Source organism: Papaver somniferum, unplaced genomic scaffold (genome assembly GCF_003573695.1).
Source record: "Papaver somniferum cultivar HN1 unplaced genomic scaffold, ASM357369v1 unplaced-scaffold_76, whole genome shotgun sequence".
NCBI lineage: Eukaryota > Viridiplantae > Streptophyta > Magnoliopsida > Ranunculales > Papaveraceae > Papaver > Papaver somniferum.
Window position 1 is genome coordinate 2,073,931 of NW_020650526.1, and position 17,591 is coordinate 2,091,521.

Sequence of the window (17,591 nt, forward strand, 5' to 3'; positions counted from 1 at the left end):
TGAGCCTCCCTAAGTATAGGTCTTAATCAGCCTCCCATGTTAATAGGACATATTTTTTCCTCGGGGTATTCATTTTGGTCGCACGACGAGATCGTAGGAGATCTTTACGCTTTCGCGCAATGACCCATTGATCTCGCCTTATCATCTTTCGTATTATTGCCTCTGCAGGATATTTTTATGAGACAATACGAAAGGTCTATACTATTGTTTGAGTTATAGTCCCATGATATTGACGTCTTTTGACACAATTCATCTTCCTAATGGAGGGTGTCGTCCTTATATTCCCCCTGATTACCCCTTCAAGGAAGCGTACCCCTACCGGGTTAGGTGGGATCCTCCCATCCGGTGATGCAACAACCAGATGTTTTTGCGGCCTCTTGCGAGACCGCACCCTAAGTGGGGTTTCTTGAGGACCGAGTGTATCATAGCCAGGACTTGCCAAGAGCTGCGAGGTACGATCCATACGCCCCCGACACCCTTGGATCAACCGTGTACCCCGGCGCCCTAATCGAGTTTCTACACTCCATGATAGAGAATTTAATACCTTAGCCTTTCGACTAAGAAGTCTCTACCGGATAGGCTTTTATTTCGCCCCCAATATCCATGACTCAGGTTCCAGGGTTGGTATGGATTTCGCCCGAGCCATGCATTACTAGGTTTTCCCCAATTATGACGCGCATTAGGGCTTATTTATATTTCCTCTTGCACAAGTGCGACTAGGGTGCACACCACAATTGGATACCTAGCCTCCCTAGTTAGAGGTTTTAAATTTTATTTCCCCCTAGTGAGGTCTCATTTTGAGGTCTTATTGTTGCCTCTTTTATTCTTGTGTTTGTAAAGGATTCAATATGAAGAAGTAGAATCATTTATTTTCATGTCTTTCGCTCATACAATGTTGATTTCTTATTTTCTTTATTCGCATACATAATAGTAATATCTTGATAATAACCTACTTCCTACTTTTTCCTTTTCTTCTTTAATGACTTCGCACAGTGAATAATGCCTTCGAACCTTTTGTTGCATCGCTCTTTATTCGTCGTACTTCTTCAGATATTTTTTTGTTATGAAGTTCATTATGCATTTTTTCCATATTTCCCCCACTCTTGTCTATCAACTCATACACACCATCTCTCGCATTTCTTTTTACTATATATGGTTCATCCCATACTGCCTTCCTCTTTTATTTCCTTATTTTTGATATGGTGGTAATTATCTCATAACCAAGTTTCCTAGTTGAAATTCCCCTTGTTTTGCTCGCTTTCCATGTTCATTTGTGCTTGCTAGTGTTATCGCCTCCATAAAAATCTGACATGTATTGCTCGTTCTTCATTCTTCTCCCTGATTAAGATACCTCTATCTGTTGACGATGACTCAGCCTTACAATGGTTATAAACTTCTTCTTCTTTGGCTATGAAATCTACCATCAGTTTTTCCCCTCGCTTGCTATATTTTATTTCATTATTCCAATTTCTTCTTTTATTCGCACGCCTTTCATTTTTTTCCACATCAATATCATTGCACGTCTTCGCTTCTGTGGTATTACCCCTGATAATTCCCACTCCCTGTGACAATGGAAACTTAATGCATTGGTGATATGTAGAATCCACACCTAGAATACTGTGTAACCATGGTCTACCTATCAGTGCGTTGTAGGGAGATTCTACGTCCACCACGAAAAAGGTGATATCTATGGTTATTGTTTTAAGAGGAATTCTCATAGTAACCTCTCCTTTTGGTTTGTTGGAGGATCCATTGAACCCGTAGATTTTATAAGTTGAAGGAATCAAGTCTTCATCTTTTTCTCCCATTGTCTTGTATGCATGATAAAACAAAATGTCTACCGAGCTCCCTGAGTCAATTAGTATTCTATTTATCTCCCATGTGACATCCTCTTCATCTTCTCCCTTATCCAATTTTTCTTTTGGTATTATCTCCAACTTAACCACTAATGGGCTCTCATGAAGTTCGCCTCCTCCAGGTACTTCCTCTGCGCTAAATGTGATTGGCTCCATTCCTTGAGTTTTGGTATCTTTGCTAGGTTGAGTATTTCCTTTCTTCAGCATCCCTTGCATACACGCGACTCAACACATTGTCATGAAAGTCTTCTATACTTTTGAATGAGTGTACTATTGAATTACAGTGTAGGTTCTTGGCATTCGCTCCCACTTCTATCAGAAAGGTGTTTTTTCCTTTGTCCGCTCCTGACGACTGTCCTCCCGTTGTTGGTTGCGGTGGTGGTGGTGGTGGTAGTGGTTTAGCTAGGAAGTGGTTGAGCTTTCCTTGTCCAATCATTCTTAATATGATTCGTTGTATATTCTTGCAGTTATTCGTTGTGTGGCCATGGAAACGATGATAAGCACAAAATTCTTTGCTTCTTCTCCCCAATGGTGGTTCTTGCCCTATATTAGGTAGTGGTGTTATCTCTTCCATTAATATAACAGCTTCCCAAACTTTTTCCACTGTTGTGTTAAGAGGCGGCACTCTGATTTCTTCATAGGTTCTACTGCTCCCATCTGGTCCTTGATTGTAGTATCTCTTGTTTCCTCCGTATCCTTCTTCTTGATTTTCGAGTCTTGCAACTTTGTTGTTTCCTCCATGGTTATTGTATTGCCTTTCTATGTACTCTCTCTCATACATTTCTTGATCTCTGCTACTCATCGATACCTGCTTTTGTTGATATTCTATGATTATTTTCTCTTTGCTTCCCTGCGAAGTGCTCCCAACAGCGTTTTCCATTCTTGGTAATAGACTCGCATTTCCTTCCCTTTCGCTCGTAACTGCAACTGGGTAAGACTCCATATCTGTCTTTTTTTCTTCAAGAGCAATATACTCTTCCTGGTACTCGCGCAGCTCTGCCATCGTTATTCTATCTTTCATCCTGAATATATGTGTATACAACAACTCAGTTGGAAATAGTGCATTGATGAATGCTAAGATGAAATTTCTTTCCTCCACTCGTCCTGCCATTTTGCTACACATTGTCCTCCATCTAGTGGTAGTGGCTCGCAGGCTTTCATTCGTTCTCCTTCGTAGGCTGAATACTTTCTCGATTTCTGGCCTTAGCATATTGTTGCTGATGTATTGTCCCAAGAAAAAACTCTGGAACTGCTGGAATGATCTTACTGAACCTACTGGAAATCCATCGAACCACTTCAAAGCTTCTCCTGTGAGGCTTGCCAAGAAATACTTGCATAAGACCGCGTCGTTATCCTCGTATTGTAGCAAAGCTAAGCTGTACGCATTTATATGCTGGACTGCACATGTAGACCCATCAAAGATGTTAGGAAATGTGGATAGTGTGCACTTTGTTGGTATTGTTACTAAAAATATCAGTCGTGCGAAGGGTGTTTTTGCTGCTTCTTCTATCGCCTCTTCCAGCTGCCTGCTTCCTCCATCCTTCCCTTTTGCCATTAGCTCTATTAGTTCTGTTATTTCTCTTAAAAATCCATCATTAGAGAATGGGTTTTCCTATTACTGCATCGGTCTTTTCAAACGTGCTTGCCTCAGTCTGTTTTCGCGCCGATTTTGACGCATAGCCTCCTCCAATTCCTGTTGTTCGGCCTCTTATCTTCTTCTTTTTTGCCTTTCTATTTCATCCCTTGCTTTCTCTTGTGCAACTCCATCTCTCTCGTTTTTTCGTATCAATATTTCTCTTCCATGGAGTATCATCCTTGCTTGTCCTGGGTCATTTTGTTGTTCTGAATCGTCTTGGATGCGGTTATATTCTCCATTTCGCTCCTGTCTATCTTCTCTGCGATGTCCTTTCCTGGGTTCATTCTCACCCACCTTTACATATCGATCTTCTACTTGATTGCGTTCGCGCTCCTCCTGTATGTTGTCTCCTACATGAATATTATTATCCAAATTATTATTTAAAAATTGTCTCTGTTCATCTCCTTTGTGATCAGATCTGCTTCGCCTGGAAGTACTTCTACTTGTTCTTGATCTTGAGCTCGCACGTGATGTTCTGGATCTAGTTTCTGATCTTTGTTCCTGTAATCTATGGTTCTCCTCTCTTAGTTCCTCGTTTTCGCGTGTCAAGTTCGCACGCATTTCCTCTTCTCTCCTTCTTTCATCAATCAGCCTTTGTCTGAGTTCTGCAATGGTCATGTTCTCCTCATTTTCTCCTACCGTTCCTTCCTCATGCGTTCTTCCTTCATTTTCTTCTGCAGTATCTGTATCCGTAGTGTGAACACTTACTTCATCATAGTTTGTTTGATCGTTCTCCCTTGGTTCCTGCTGGATCTCAGATCTGACCGGTCGAGATCTGTTGTTCCTCTCTCCCATTCTTGATGTCTCTGCGATTTCTCCTCTTGTTCTACCTGCAATCCTTCTACTCCTCCTAATTGGTGTTGTATTTTCTCCTGCTGATGTTTGCCTCGCCATCTTTTTTCCTGAAAAAACACTTTCCTCACAGACTTATGCAAACCAAGATTTCCTTCCTAAATGAAAACTGCTTTTTCAGTGAGTGAACCTAAAGATTGAAACTCAGCGAAAACAATCAAAATCTTTCACGAAAATAAGAATAATAAGAAATTTTCGAAAAAACCAGTTTAAGACTTTCACAAGCAGGTGTAATCCCTTTCCCGAGCTGTTTTCTAGTGCCAAAATGTAGTTGCAGGAAATCCCACAACTACACCCCTTGAATAATCTATAAACTGAACTATGAAACCATGATAAAGAGCACTTATAGGAGTTTTATTAAGTTTAGAAATCAATACAAAGAAAGAAGATAAAACCCTAACTTGGGGAGAAAATAAATTCATATCTCCTAAAGTTCAATCTCAACTCTCCAAAAGATCTCCCTCAATACAGTGGTGGTTAGTCCTATATTTAGGAGTTTTACATAGTGGAGGACATCTAATACAACCCCTATTTTCGGATCTGACGTGCAATGTTCTCGCACGCTTATGTTGGATCCTCTCGCACGTGTTCTTTAACTTCGCACAACTTCCACACTTTACTCGTGACTTTATGACGTCATCAGTTTCGTTATTCGGGATATGCTATGTGCGAGTTAGATCACCCTTATAATGATACCGCTTCGCGTGATAACTACGTGTGCGATATTTTACCCCTACAAATGTGTCTAATGAAACATCGGAAAACATAATCCTAAATATTCACTGAAGATCAATTAATGATCTATGTATGATCTTGGGGAACATGCATGGTCTTACGGGTAGAATTTTTATTGGCACTTCAAGATACATTGTTGGATGTCCACAATGTTGTTTTGGTGTGATATGTGGTGGAATGACTCAAGTGGAAAACTAGCCTCAGGTGAGGATGACTTCTACCAGGCTGGAATAGATTATGAGAGATGCCAAAACTATTGTTGTTATCCTATCTGTCAAGATGGCGTTTATGCATATCCATGGCCTAAAACGAAAACGGAAGAGAAATGAGTTGTTGCTGCTGCTGCTCTACCAGTTTAGGAGGAAGAACTTAATTGGCAGGTGATTAGCATGATCGGAAATCAAAAGGATAGTTATTCTACAAAATACTCTCAATATGGCTTTTCTTTTCAACTTTTTCTAGGAAGGTCAAGATGTTTTAACTTCGTGGTCTCTTAGTCACGCTTGTTTTGAATTGTGTATTTTTGGATTGTGATTATTGGAAATCCATCAACACACCCAAATGGAGAATATGCAAGATCTAAGACATAATAAACACTAGAACTTAAACTTATTTATAAATATCAAGCGAAATACAAGTTACACTCGTGGGTTACAAGGAACCCCTAATCCCTTCTCCCAACCTACGAATTACAAGGAAACCCTAACTCTCTCTCTCTCCTATCTAGACCTTTCCCACTCCAAAAGATACCCCCTTTACATTGTCCAAAGGTATCTATTTTTAGGCCTAAGCAACCCCAGTGGTATACAACTCATATCATCTCGCCGAGGTTACTTTATGCTTCGCCAAGAGTATATTCCATAAAGTTTTTCCCCACCTTTCGCTGACATAACGTGGTCTTGTCGGCACACCTGTCCCATTTCTTGCTCGATAATTCATTTACTTCGTGGGGGTAGCTTTTCTTCCAAGCCAAGTCACATTATTTGGTGGTTATTTCGTAATGGACATCTGATTCCTTTCGCGCTCTACGTCCCCTTTGGCGAGTTACCTCGTCCCAAAATTTACTTCGCTGCCGTGTGGATAAGGATAATTCTGAATTGATTTGACAAGTCCCTGACGACGAATCTCGGGGCTTGAAGTAAGATCTTTTCACCAGATTCCCGCACCTTCCTATGGCCACGTGTCGGCTTATACTTTGGTAACTACATTTTTCCTTTTCTTATTCTGCTCGATCATAAAGAGAGGAGAATAAGAACCATCTGAAGCTTGATAACCGCCTTCCCTCCCTTTCTTCGTATTCCACGTGGTTCTCTTTTCCTCGTAACCGTCGATTACCGGTTCATATTCTTCAATCGTGGGTCATTTTGACCAGTCATCTGGTATAAATACTCCTTCTTCTCATCTATCTAAGACTTTAGTCTTCTCATCCTTTCCCCTCTTATCTCCAGTAAGCTCTGTTCTTCTGTTTTTAATGGCTCCCAGAAAGATTCCCCCTCCAACCACATCATGGACCTATGAAGAGTTTAAGACCGACCTTAATACGGTAGGAATCACCCTATCTCCCGCAATTGATTCCTCTGTTACTCCTCCCATCACTGCTACTGATTTGATGGAATTAAACTACCGGTGGATACAGGCTGAAACCTGGACTTCATCGAGGATGATTGTCTCCATTGGACCGTTAAGAGTAGGTATTTCCTTTCCCCTATATGATCCCAAGAATCCTCTATTCCTTGAGATTTTAGCTCGTCTTCGCCCTGGTGTTTATCAGCTAAGTGGGAACCCTATTCGCTTGGCTAACAAATTTGTTCGAAGATCGAGTGGCCTTCCTTCTCAGATTCCTGAATTAGGGTCGGACTTTCCTTCGGCTGATTATAACTTCAAATCTTTTCTGGAAAATTACCTCGTCCAGTACTTGTCCAAAAGATCGTACCAAGAGTGGGGTGTGAAGTTTACCCGTAAGATCTTGGCTGATCCATCAAAGGAACTACTTTTGGATGTTGATCCTTCTGGTGAAAAGAGGAATAGATATCTTCGCTTATCCAACGACGAAAATTGGATGATGTATCCTATGGTGATCGAAGGTCCCTTCGTGTGGGGCTTATACGAGAATGGTGTGCCTTGTTCCGGTCCTCTTCCGGAGCATGCCCACCTCTCCGAATACGAACCGGGTCGGTTTAATTGGCCCAAGATGCCCCCTGGGGTAAGTTTGACTTTTCATTCAATTTTCCCTTTATTTACTGTATACCCCTCTAACGCCCTTGCCTTTTGCCTTAGTATTCCTTCCCACCTCCTGGCATGATAAAGGACCGCTCCAAGAAGCCACCTCCAACTCAGGTTTGTATCTTGCAAGTCATATCTTCTCAAATTGTTAATCCAACTCCTAATCTTTCACTTCGCAGAGGGAGGAATCTCGAGTTTCAGCGGGCCCTGCTGCAAACACAAGAAAGCGTTCTCGCTCAAAGTTTTCCTCCTCCTACGCTTAGGTTCGTCCCTATTTCGAGGCTTGCCTTTTCCCCTTTGATTCATCTACTAACTTTGTGGTTTTTAGGATGACTCTTCAACCTCTCCTCGTGCTCGGGAGCCTTCTCAACATCGTTCTCGTACTTTGGACGTAGACAGGCTATCTCAAGTTCATCCTTCGGGACTAGCCCATCCTCCTACTAGCTCCTCTCGCCCTCATGTTGATGATTCTAAAGACCCAACATATCTTCCTGATATGAAATTCCTTCGGGATATCTTCGTGATAACTCGTTCGAACTCCTCCTTGAGATCCGCGGCTGTTGAATCCTTGACCTCCTTGATCTCTGACGCCTTTCTAGATGCCGATCAAAGATTTATCCAGAATGCTTCTTTAAATCTCTCCACTCAATAACATGCTTCCCTACTGTGTTTGATAAGTGTGACAGCCGATTCCTTTCTTATTTTCCTTAACAACATTACCTTACTCATTTCTTTCTTATTCGCCTCCTTAGGGACATAATCACAACATGTCCCATCTCGTGGAAATTCACGAAAGTTGGGACCTTATTGGTCGCCAGAGTGCTCGTATCGCTCATTTAGAATCGCAACTTGATGAGGAGAAAAACATCTCGTCCGCTTTTCGTCGTAGGTTTTCCTTTCTTAGCCATTTGATTTTGCCTTAGATTTCCAGATAGCCTACTTACTTATCTTTTTTCATCTCAGGTTCTTAGCAAAATATTAAGGATCAAGTCTCTTATCTTCAAAAAGATGTCCGCGGCTTAAACGAGGATCTTGATAAGATGGTGAAGGACGCAGTTTTACTTGCAAAGAAGCTTCGCCGAAATACCCAAGATGAAAAATTCATGATCTTGAATGAATTATGCGACTCGGAGAATATTCCTCGCGTTCCCCTGGAGCTTGAGGTATTTTCAGAAGACGAACCCGAACCGGAGCCCACCATCCACGAACCAATCCTTTCTTCCGACGAAGGCACAGAGTCTGATGAAGATGATGAGGCTAATGGAGATGATGATTAGAGAATTCGATCTTTTACTCTTGTATTCTTCGCTTATTTATATAAACTTCAACCCTATATGTATATTATGATCTTGCTATTTTTTTAATTAGAACTGTTGTTTCCACCTTTAATATTTTCACCCCAAGTATATACTTGTGTTCTAGTTGTAAAAATATGCCTTCGACTTCGCTCTTTTCCTTCGTGCTCCTTTCTATGATGTCTTGTCTATTAGATTTTAAATTATGCCTTAAGCACTTCGTAGTCTTGAGAGGAGAATGCTAAAAAAGGACAAAAAATATAAAAAGTATATACTTGTCTCTTGTTCTTATTGAGCTTTGTCCGATCAAGACGAGAGTATTCTGGTTACGCTCTTCATACGTACGCCATTCCGGTGTGTACGTCTATTTTTTTTTTACCTTTTATTTTCTTATTTATAAGGTCTTAATGCGCCTCCTAGTTAAGGTCTTATTGCCCCTCACCCTATTATGAAGGGTATTTCTTCGGTGAAGTTTCAGGCGCTTGCTATTTTTGCGAATAGCAATCCATAAACCTCGCCTTAACATCTTTGCTAAGTTTTCTTTTCGCGGCAATATGACAGGCCTATGTATTCCCATGAATAGCAGCCCCATGACATTGCCGTCTTTTTTGGTCACACAACTCCCTAATCTGGAGGGTGTCATACCTTTATATTCCCCCTGAGTGCCACTTTAAGGAGGTTAACCCTAACATGCATGTTGGTCTCCTCCCATCCGGTTATTACGACATTCAGTTGTTTTCGCGACTTCTTATCCTCTTCGCCGATAAGGCTCAGAGTTACGAAGTCACACCCTAAGTGGGGTTTCTTTGGGATCGAGTGCATCGTAGCCAAGACTTGCCAGACGGACATGGACGGTAACGCTCCAGACGTCCCAGGCACCCGCAGCTCAACCGAATACGTCGGCGCCTTGGTCATATTTCTGCACTCCTTACCGAAGGCCATCATAAAAGGGAACCTCAGCGGATAGGTCTATCATTTCCCCTAGCTTTCTGTCTGATAATTTTCCACGACATGCGTTAGGTTTTTTCCTCTTGCATTTTTATGCGAACTCGGGTGCATGCCGCGGGTTCCCAACCTTCCTAGGAGAAGGTTTTAAGTTTCCCTAGAAACCGCTTATTTCGTCGCCATTATTTGCCTCCTAATGTGAGGTCTTATCTGCTCCTGTAAATGGATCCATTTGTATAAAATTGTAGAAATATTTTATTGATAAGTTCTATTCGCTTCTTACATTTAGGGATAATATTTCTTAATGTAAACAGGGTTCCAAGGATGATCTAGCCTTCTATCTTGTCGTTCCACTTCACCGTAAATTATCTCCCCTTCTTCTTCAGTATCATTCCCTTCGCAGTCTGCTAATTCATATGCCCCATTTCCAACCACCCTCTTTACGATGTATGGACCCTCCCAAGTGGGTTCTAGCTTTCCTCCTGGTCCTCGCTGATAGGGTGGTATTTCTCGTAGCACCATCTCTCCCGGGACGAAGCTTCTCGGTTTGACCCTTTTATTATATTCTCTCGACAGCCTCCGGTGGTAGTTCGTCATATGTTATAACGCAATTTATCTATTTTCCTCGAGATCGTCCAATTTTGCAAGAATTAAGTCAGTGTTTAACCCTTTTTCCCATGCCTCTCTCCTTGTTGTGGGAAGGATGGATTCTGCTGGTATCATTACCTATGCTCCGTACGTTAAACAGAACGGTGATACTCTTGTTGCTTCTCGCCTTGTGGTTCTATATGACCATATTATGTTCGGTATCTGCTCACACCATCCTTTATGATGCCCTTCCAGCTTCTTTTTCAACGCGGAGGACGCCGTTTTATTCGTAGCCTATGCCTTCCCATTATTCTGGGTATATAATGGAGTAGATTTTCCAAATTGAATCTTAAAGGCGTTGAAAAACATCTTCACATTCTCCCCTTCGAACTGCTTTCCATTGTCTGAAACAATCAGGACTGGTATACCAAATCTACAAATGATGTGTTCAAGGATAAAATCATATATATCCCCGTCTTTTGTATGTTGCACAGCCTTTACCTCCACCCACTTTGTGAAGTAGTCTGTTGCTACAATCAAGTACCTTCTTTGCTTCGTTCCCGTAACAAAGGGCCCCACGATATTTATTCCCCACATGGCGAATGGCCACACGCTCAATACTGAGTTCAAGCTTGTAGCTGGTGCATGTATCCTTTTGACGAACCTTTGACACGCCTCACACATTGTAGAAATATCTTTTGCATCTTTATGCATGTAGGGCCAAAAGTAACCCTGTGTTCGGGTCTTGTAAGCTAGTGATCTGGTTCCGCTGTGGTTTCCAGCGTCCCCATAATGAATTGATTTCATAATTTCAATCCCTTCCTCCTGCGACAAGCAAATCATCAGTGGACCCAAGAATGATCGCCTATAAAGGATCCCTTCTCGCACCTCGTAATTCGTGGATTTGCTTTTGATTTTATTTGCCTCTTTTCTATCTCGTGGCAAGTCTCCTTTCATCAAGTAGCTGTAGATAGGTGTTCTCCAATCCTGTTTGCTCATTACTGAGTTCTCCCCTTCTACCGTCATTACCTGAAGTTCTCTTTCTTCTCTGCTTACTGACGGATGCATCAACCGCTGAATCACAATATGCCCGATTTTTGGATTCTCAATCATGGAAGCTATGAAGAATAATGCATCTGCATGTCGATTGTTATCTCTATTTATGTTTCTCCATATGATACTTCGTATTTTCGCCGAATAGTCTTGCACGAGATGCTAATATTTCTTCATCACTGGATCGACTATATTATACACTCCTTTAATCTGACGAACTACTAGTTGTGAGTCACTAGTAATTCTTACTTCGTCCAATTCCATTTCTATTGCAATTATCAGAGCCTGTATTACTGCCTCATACTCGGTTTCATTATTCGTGGCTTTGTATTCCAGACGAAAACAAAATATTATTCGCTCGCCTGCAGGCGAGGTGAATACTATTCTATTAGACGCCCCATCAACGAAGATTTCCCATCTCCTGAGATGACTTTGCTTTAACAGATCCCTTGGGTTCGGTCGGTTTTCTTCCGTCTCCATCATGTCTTCCGCACTCCCATCTTCTTCCGAAGGAAATTCAGCGAGAAACTCTGTTATTATATGCGACTTCGTCGAAGTCTGTACTTCGTACTTCAGCCCGAAATGGTTGATGTGAGTGTTCCACCACTTTACTCTCCCAAACCTTTGGGAATTCTTCAAGACTGACTCTATGGGTATCCTTGTGAGGACTTTGATTTTGTGGGTTTGGAAATAAGTCCGCAATTTTCGTGATGCATAGAATAACGCCAATATCAATTTTTCGATCTTAGGGTAATTTCTTTCTTCGGAATTCAAGGTTTTACTTACGTAGAATATGGGTTTTTCTACTCCTCCATCGTTCCTGAGTAAGACTGCTTTAATAGCATTGGGTATGGATACGAGACAGAGTAACAGCTCCTCCCCTGGTTCCGGATTTTGCAGGATTGATAATTTGATTAGGTGTTCTTTTATGCCCTTCAGAGCTTCTTCACATTCTTGTGTGCACGCGAATTTTGCTCCCTTCTTTAAAATGTCAAAGAAGTGTTTACATTTATCAGATGACTGGGAGATGAACCTTCCCAGTGCCGCGAGATTCCCATTTAACTTTTGCACATCTTTTACAGTAGCTGCTGATGGAATTTCTAGTATCGCATGTACCTTTGTAGGGTTCACTTCTATGCCCTTTCGAGAAACTATATGGCCTAAGAACTTTGTTAATTCTACCCCGAAAATGCACTTCAACGGATCGACTTTCATCTTGTATTTCCTCATATGATCGAAGATCTCTTTTAGGTCTTCCACGTGATCTCCGGAGTCTTTGGTTTTGACCAACATGTCGTCTACATAGACTTCCAACGTTGTTTGTACTTATTTTGCGAATACCTTCTCTACCATTCGCTGGTATGTAGCCCCTGCATTTTTCAATCCAAATGACATTGTCGTGTAGCAGTACATCCTCCTAGGAGCGAAGAAAGCCGTGTGCTCCTGGTCTTCCTCGGCCAAAGGTATTTGATTGTATCCACAATACCCATCCAAGGATGATAACCTTTTGTACCCGGGCGCTGCTTCCACCATCTGAGGAATATTTGGTAAAGGGAAACTATCCTTGGAACAAGCGGTATTTAGATCACTGAAATCAATACAGATTCTTATGCCATTGTTCTTCTTCGGTAAAATTACCATATTCTCAATCCAATCTGGATATTTCGTCGGCTTTATGATTCCTTCCTTCATCATCTTCTGAAGTTTCTTGTCAATTTGCTCATGATAGGTCGTCGCTATCTTCCTTATCCGTTGTCTTACTGGCTTGATTGATGGGTCTAGTTTCAATCGATGGCACGCAACACGCAGATGAATGCCTGGCATTTTCTCCATGCTCCACGCAAATATGTCTCCATATTTTGTTAATAGTTCCACCAATCTTCTTTCTTCTTCCTCCTCCATTTTCGTCCCAATTTTTATGATTTTTGGTTCGTCTTCCGTTCCTAGATTTACATCTTTCGTCGGTTCGACTGCGGCGAAATTCAAGGTTGGCTCTCCCAACGGGGTTGGTTCTTTTATGGGTTTCGCGGGTTCTCCCTCGTTTTCGGATACCTCGCTAGGTATTGCCCACCCTTCTTTATCCTTTGCCAGGTATACCCGTAATTCGTCATCCTTCTTCAACTCCAATACCTTCTTCTTCCGTTCCTTCTTCATTTTTACTTTACTCTCGTAAATATCAACATCTTTCTTGTTGCAGTTCTCGGCTTCTTCGCTGCTTCCTCGTATTTCGCTGATTCCACTTGGCATTGGGAACCGTATCATTTGGTGATAAGTGGACGCAACTCCTTTTATTCCATGCACCCATGTTCTACCTATAAGAGCGTTATATGGCGACTGCACATCTACCACACATATAGTAACCTTATTTACGACTCTCCCGCCAATATTTTCAAGCATATCTCTCCTTTTGGCCTTATCGTCACTCCATTGAATCCGTACATCGTATACGCAGAAGGTAACAAGTCAGAATCCTCATACCCCAGAGCTCTAAAGGTATGGTAAAAGAGGACGTCTACCGAGCTTCTCATGTCTATCAAGACTTTGTCCACCGCCCAAGTCATCTCCTTATTTTGGTGACCCCTTTCCTGGGATACAATCCGGGCCACAGCTAGGCTAACGACTAGTGAATTGATATGCTGGATTTCTCCTTCTGGCACGTCCTTCGCCGAAAAGGATATTTCTCTCTTTTGCCTGTCTTCTAATGGTTCTTCCTTCGGGGAGTTCATTATCTCATTACCTTTGCGATCCACCTTGTACACTCTTGAGAGTACATTATCTTCAAAATCTTGGAAACTTCCCCTGGAATGCGCTATGAAATTACAGCCTAATCGTCTCCTTTCTCGGCTTTCCTTTGCTTGCTTGTTGTGACAAGTAATCATCGATGTCTCCTTTCGATCAATGTAGTGCGCGAGTTTCCCTTGTTTGATAAGCCAGTGTATGATCTTCCTTACACTCCTGCAGTTGTTGGCATGGTGTCCGTGGAAACGATGATACCTGCAAAATTCATGACTCTTGCTTCCCGGGACTGGTTCTCTCCCCATATTTGGTGGTGCTGAAATCTCTTCCGTCAATATCACCTCCTCCCATACCTTCTCCAAAGTTGTGTTAAGTTCTGGAAGTTTTAACTCCGTCCAGGCCGTCGATTCTTGTCCGATCTGCCCTTTGTTTTTCAGCTTATGCCTCCCTCCTCCATCTCCTCGTGGATCTTTTCGTCTGGATATTCCCCTTTCTTCGTCGCCTTTTTGTGAACTTCCAACCTGCATATTTAAGCTTCGTAGCTCGCATAAGATCTCGTGATCTATGGTTCTCCTTCTTATTTCATCAATGTTTACTTCTGTTTTGACGCGTTTGCTTTCCTCCTCACGTTTCCTCTCTTCTTCATACCTTAGCTCGCGATTTTCCCGTCTCGCCTCTTCTAACAACCTCTTTAAGTCTTTTTCTCTATGATACCCTTCTAGTAACTCCATCACCCCTTGTTCATATATCTCCTGATTTCTTTCGTTCCGGATATGCCTTTGAGATAACGTTGTGGTTTCTTCCGCTTCATTGTTTCCTTCCCACATGGCCTCACCAGTCATTTCTCGTTTACGTTCCTCATGCATCATCTGGTCATCTTCCTCCTGATTAGGGGTTTCACCCAGTTCTTCAGATACCTCGTCCTCCTCGTTATCGTTTGCCTCCGTCTTTTCTTGGTTCATTTCCTTTTCCGCGGTAGTCCCGACTTTCACAATGCGTCCAGGTTTCTCCACAGTCCCGGATTTCACTTTCGATATGTGTTTCCATTGTATCATGGTCCTTCGTCTTTCGTCCTTTACCAATATATCGTTCTTCACCTCCTGATCCCGAGCCTCCAATCGTTTACTCCTTCTCAACACCGTTTGTGATTTCATTTGCCTCACCTTTCTCTTCATCGTTCACCTCGTTATGAAATTCGTCCTTGTACCCACCTCTTTGCTAGTCTTTCCGCTTAATCCTAAGATCTCTGGTTTCCGCCTCTTTGGTGCAACCTCAGCTTCTCTCCCTACTCTTTAGACGAGGATAGATCCCCAATCTTCAGTCCCTGTTTCTGGCACCAAAATGTGATTACTAGAAATCCAGCAATACACCCAAATGGAGAATATGCAAGATCTAAGACATAATAAACACTAGAACTTAAGCTTATTTATTAATCTCAAGCGATATACAAGTTACACTCGTGGGTTACAAGGAAACCCTAATCCCTTCTCCCAGCCTATGAATTACAAGGAAACCCTAACTCTCTCTCTCCTATCTAGACCTTTCCCTCTCCAAAATATCCCTCCCTTTACATTGTCCAAAGGTCTCTATTTATAGGCCTAAGCAACCCTTGTGGTATATAGCTCATATCATCTCACCGAGGTTACTTTATGCTTCGCCTGGTGCATATTCCATAAAGTTTTTCCCCACCTTTCGTTGACTTAACGTGGTCTTGTCGGGACACCTGTCCCATTTCTTGCTCGATAATTCATTTACTTCGTGGGGGCAGCTTTTCTTCCAAGCCAAGTCACGTTATTTAGTGGTCATTTCGTAATGGACATCTGATTCCTTTCGCGCTCTACGTCCCCTTTGGCGAGTTACCTCGTCCCAAACTTTACTTCGCTGTCGTGTGGATAAGGATAATTCTGACTTGATTTGACAAGTCCCTGAGGACGAATCTCGGGGCTTGAAGTAAGATCTTTTCACCAGATTTCCGCGCCCTCCTATGGCCACGTGTCGGCTTATACTTTGGTAACTACATGGATGCTGAACCTTATTTGAATTTCAAACTCTAGCAGACACAATTGAATACTCCCATCATATTCGTTGGTAATCAATAAGCATCACCCATGGATAATTCACTTTCCATAAGTGAATGCTGTAAAAGACTAAGGAAACCTAAGAACCGGAAACTGGATAAACGGCCTGAAACATACAAATTTTCCAACAAGTTCGGCCTGTGCCGCGATCAGAAAAGAGAAGCTCAGTTCTGCATCTATCTAAGCCATGCATGCAGAAAAACTAAGAAAGAAAAATTTGCCATGCATGCACATACGCTAGCTGGTACTTCTAACCACTAATTGGTCGGTGAATTAATTAAAATATATAGCACAGTAGAAAGATTAAAGCAATCATGAGTGGGAGTTGGTTTGACAAAGAAAATTTCACCTCTTTGCGGAAGTGGCAGACATATATACAGTGTCAGTAAAGAGCTACTTCTTTCTTTTTTTTCCGAAAGTAGCCAAGATATTTCATGGATTTGATTACCAAAATTTCTCGCCAACCCTCACTAATTTCATCCTCAAATGCGGAAGTCAAAAAGGTTAGCTGATATTTATAGAAGAATTGATATCTTAATACCAGCTTACTAGCAAATTAACCTTAGCCGCGACGTCGGTTTGCCTCGTCATAATCTGCTAATTTGGATTATTAGTACTGCTAATCAAATCTCCCTACACTTTACTTTATGGACGAAGAAATTCAATCCCTTTTATTGTCATGAAAAAGCAGTGGGTACGTGTATGATAATACCAACTAAAATAATAAAACAATAGTGATTACTGATTAGAAAACTGTTGATATTAACCATAGTGAATGGACGATTAGTTAAGTGTCTGGTGAGTTTTGCAGATTCGGCCATATATGTGTTTTGCACATACAGTTGGTGCAGTGGGTCCAATGGAATGCACAAAAGTCTACCTTACATATGCTCTCTCTCTCACTCACTGGTTCTACAGTCTAAAGCATGCATGCAAGGCGGATCAGGTGCCCTCTCCAGACCCTATAAATACCAAGATCAGTTACCTTGCAGTGTCATCAGTATATCATATACATTCTCATAGTGTTGGTTAAAATGGCTACTCATAAAAGAGCTATTGTTAGTGTCATTTTCGGTGTCTTATTAGGTTTAAGCATTTGTTCATCAGCTAGAAATCTTCTCAATGAAGAAGAAGCTGGTGTCGGTGTAGCACATGCTGGTGGTGAAGGGGGTTATGGCGGTGGAGGAGCCTATGGTGCTGGTGGAGGAACTGGTGGAGGATATGGTGCAGGTGGAGGAAGTGGTGCAGGGTATGGTTCTGGTCATGGTGCTGGCTATGGTGCTGGAGGTGGACATGGTGGTGGCGTTGTTGGTGGAGGATCTCAAGGTGGAGGATCTCAAAGTGGAGGTTACGGTGCCGGAAATGGTAGAGGAGCTGGTGGTGGGGTTGTTGGTGGTGGAGGTAGTGGAATAGGTGCTGGTGGGGCTCATGGTGGTGGTTACGGTGTCGGAGGTGGCGGGGGAGCTGGAGGAGCTCATAATGGTGGTTATGGTGCCGGAGGTGGTGGAGCTCATGGTGGTGGTTACGGTGTCGGAGGTGGTGGAGCTCAAGGAGGAGGTTACGGTGCTGGAGGAGCTGGTGGAGCGCATGGTGG

General features: G+C 42.3%; 2 protein-coding genes across 3 annotated transcripts in view; one reads left to right on the forward strand and one right to left on the reverse strand.

The window, feature by feature from the left end:
* Positions 1 to 2,034: 2,034 nt before the first annotated feature.
* LOC113344375 lies at positions 2,035 to 3,411 on the reverse strand. Its single transcript, XM_026588364.1, has one exon. The coding sequence runs from the start codon at positions 3,409 to 3,411 to the stop codon at positions 2,035 to 2,037; it is 1,377 nt and encodes a 458-aa protein (XP_026444149.1).
* A 13,594-nt stretch (positions 3,412 to 17,005) lies between these two features.
* LOC113344462 (glycine-rich cell wall structural protein 1.8-like) overlaps positions 17,006 to 17,591 on the forward strand; it is a 1,633-nt gene continuing 1,047 nt past the window's right edge. Inside the window, exon 1 of one of the 2 annotated variants that reach the window (XM_026588434.1) lies at positions 17,006 to 17,587. In XM_026588434.1, coding sequence (XP_026444219.1) covers positions 17,032 to 17,587 — 556 coding nt within the window. In that variant the 5' untranslated portion in view covers positions 17,006 to 17,031. The remainder of the gene's footprint in view (positions 17,588 to 17,591) is intronic. The other variant, XM_026588433.1, reaches the window with a different exon arrangement.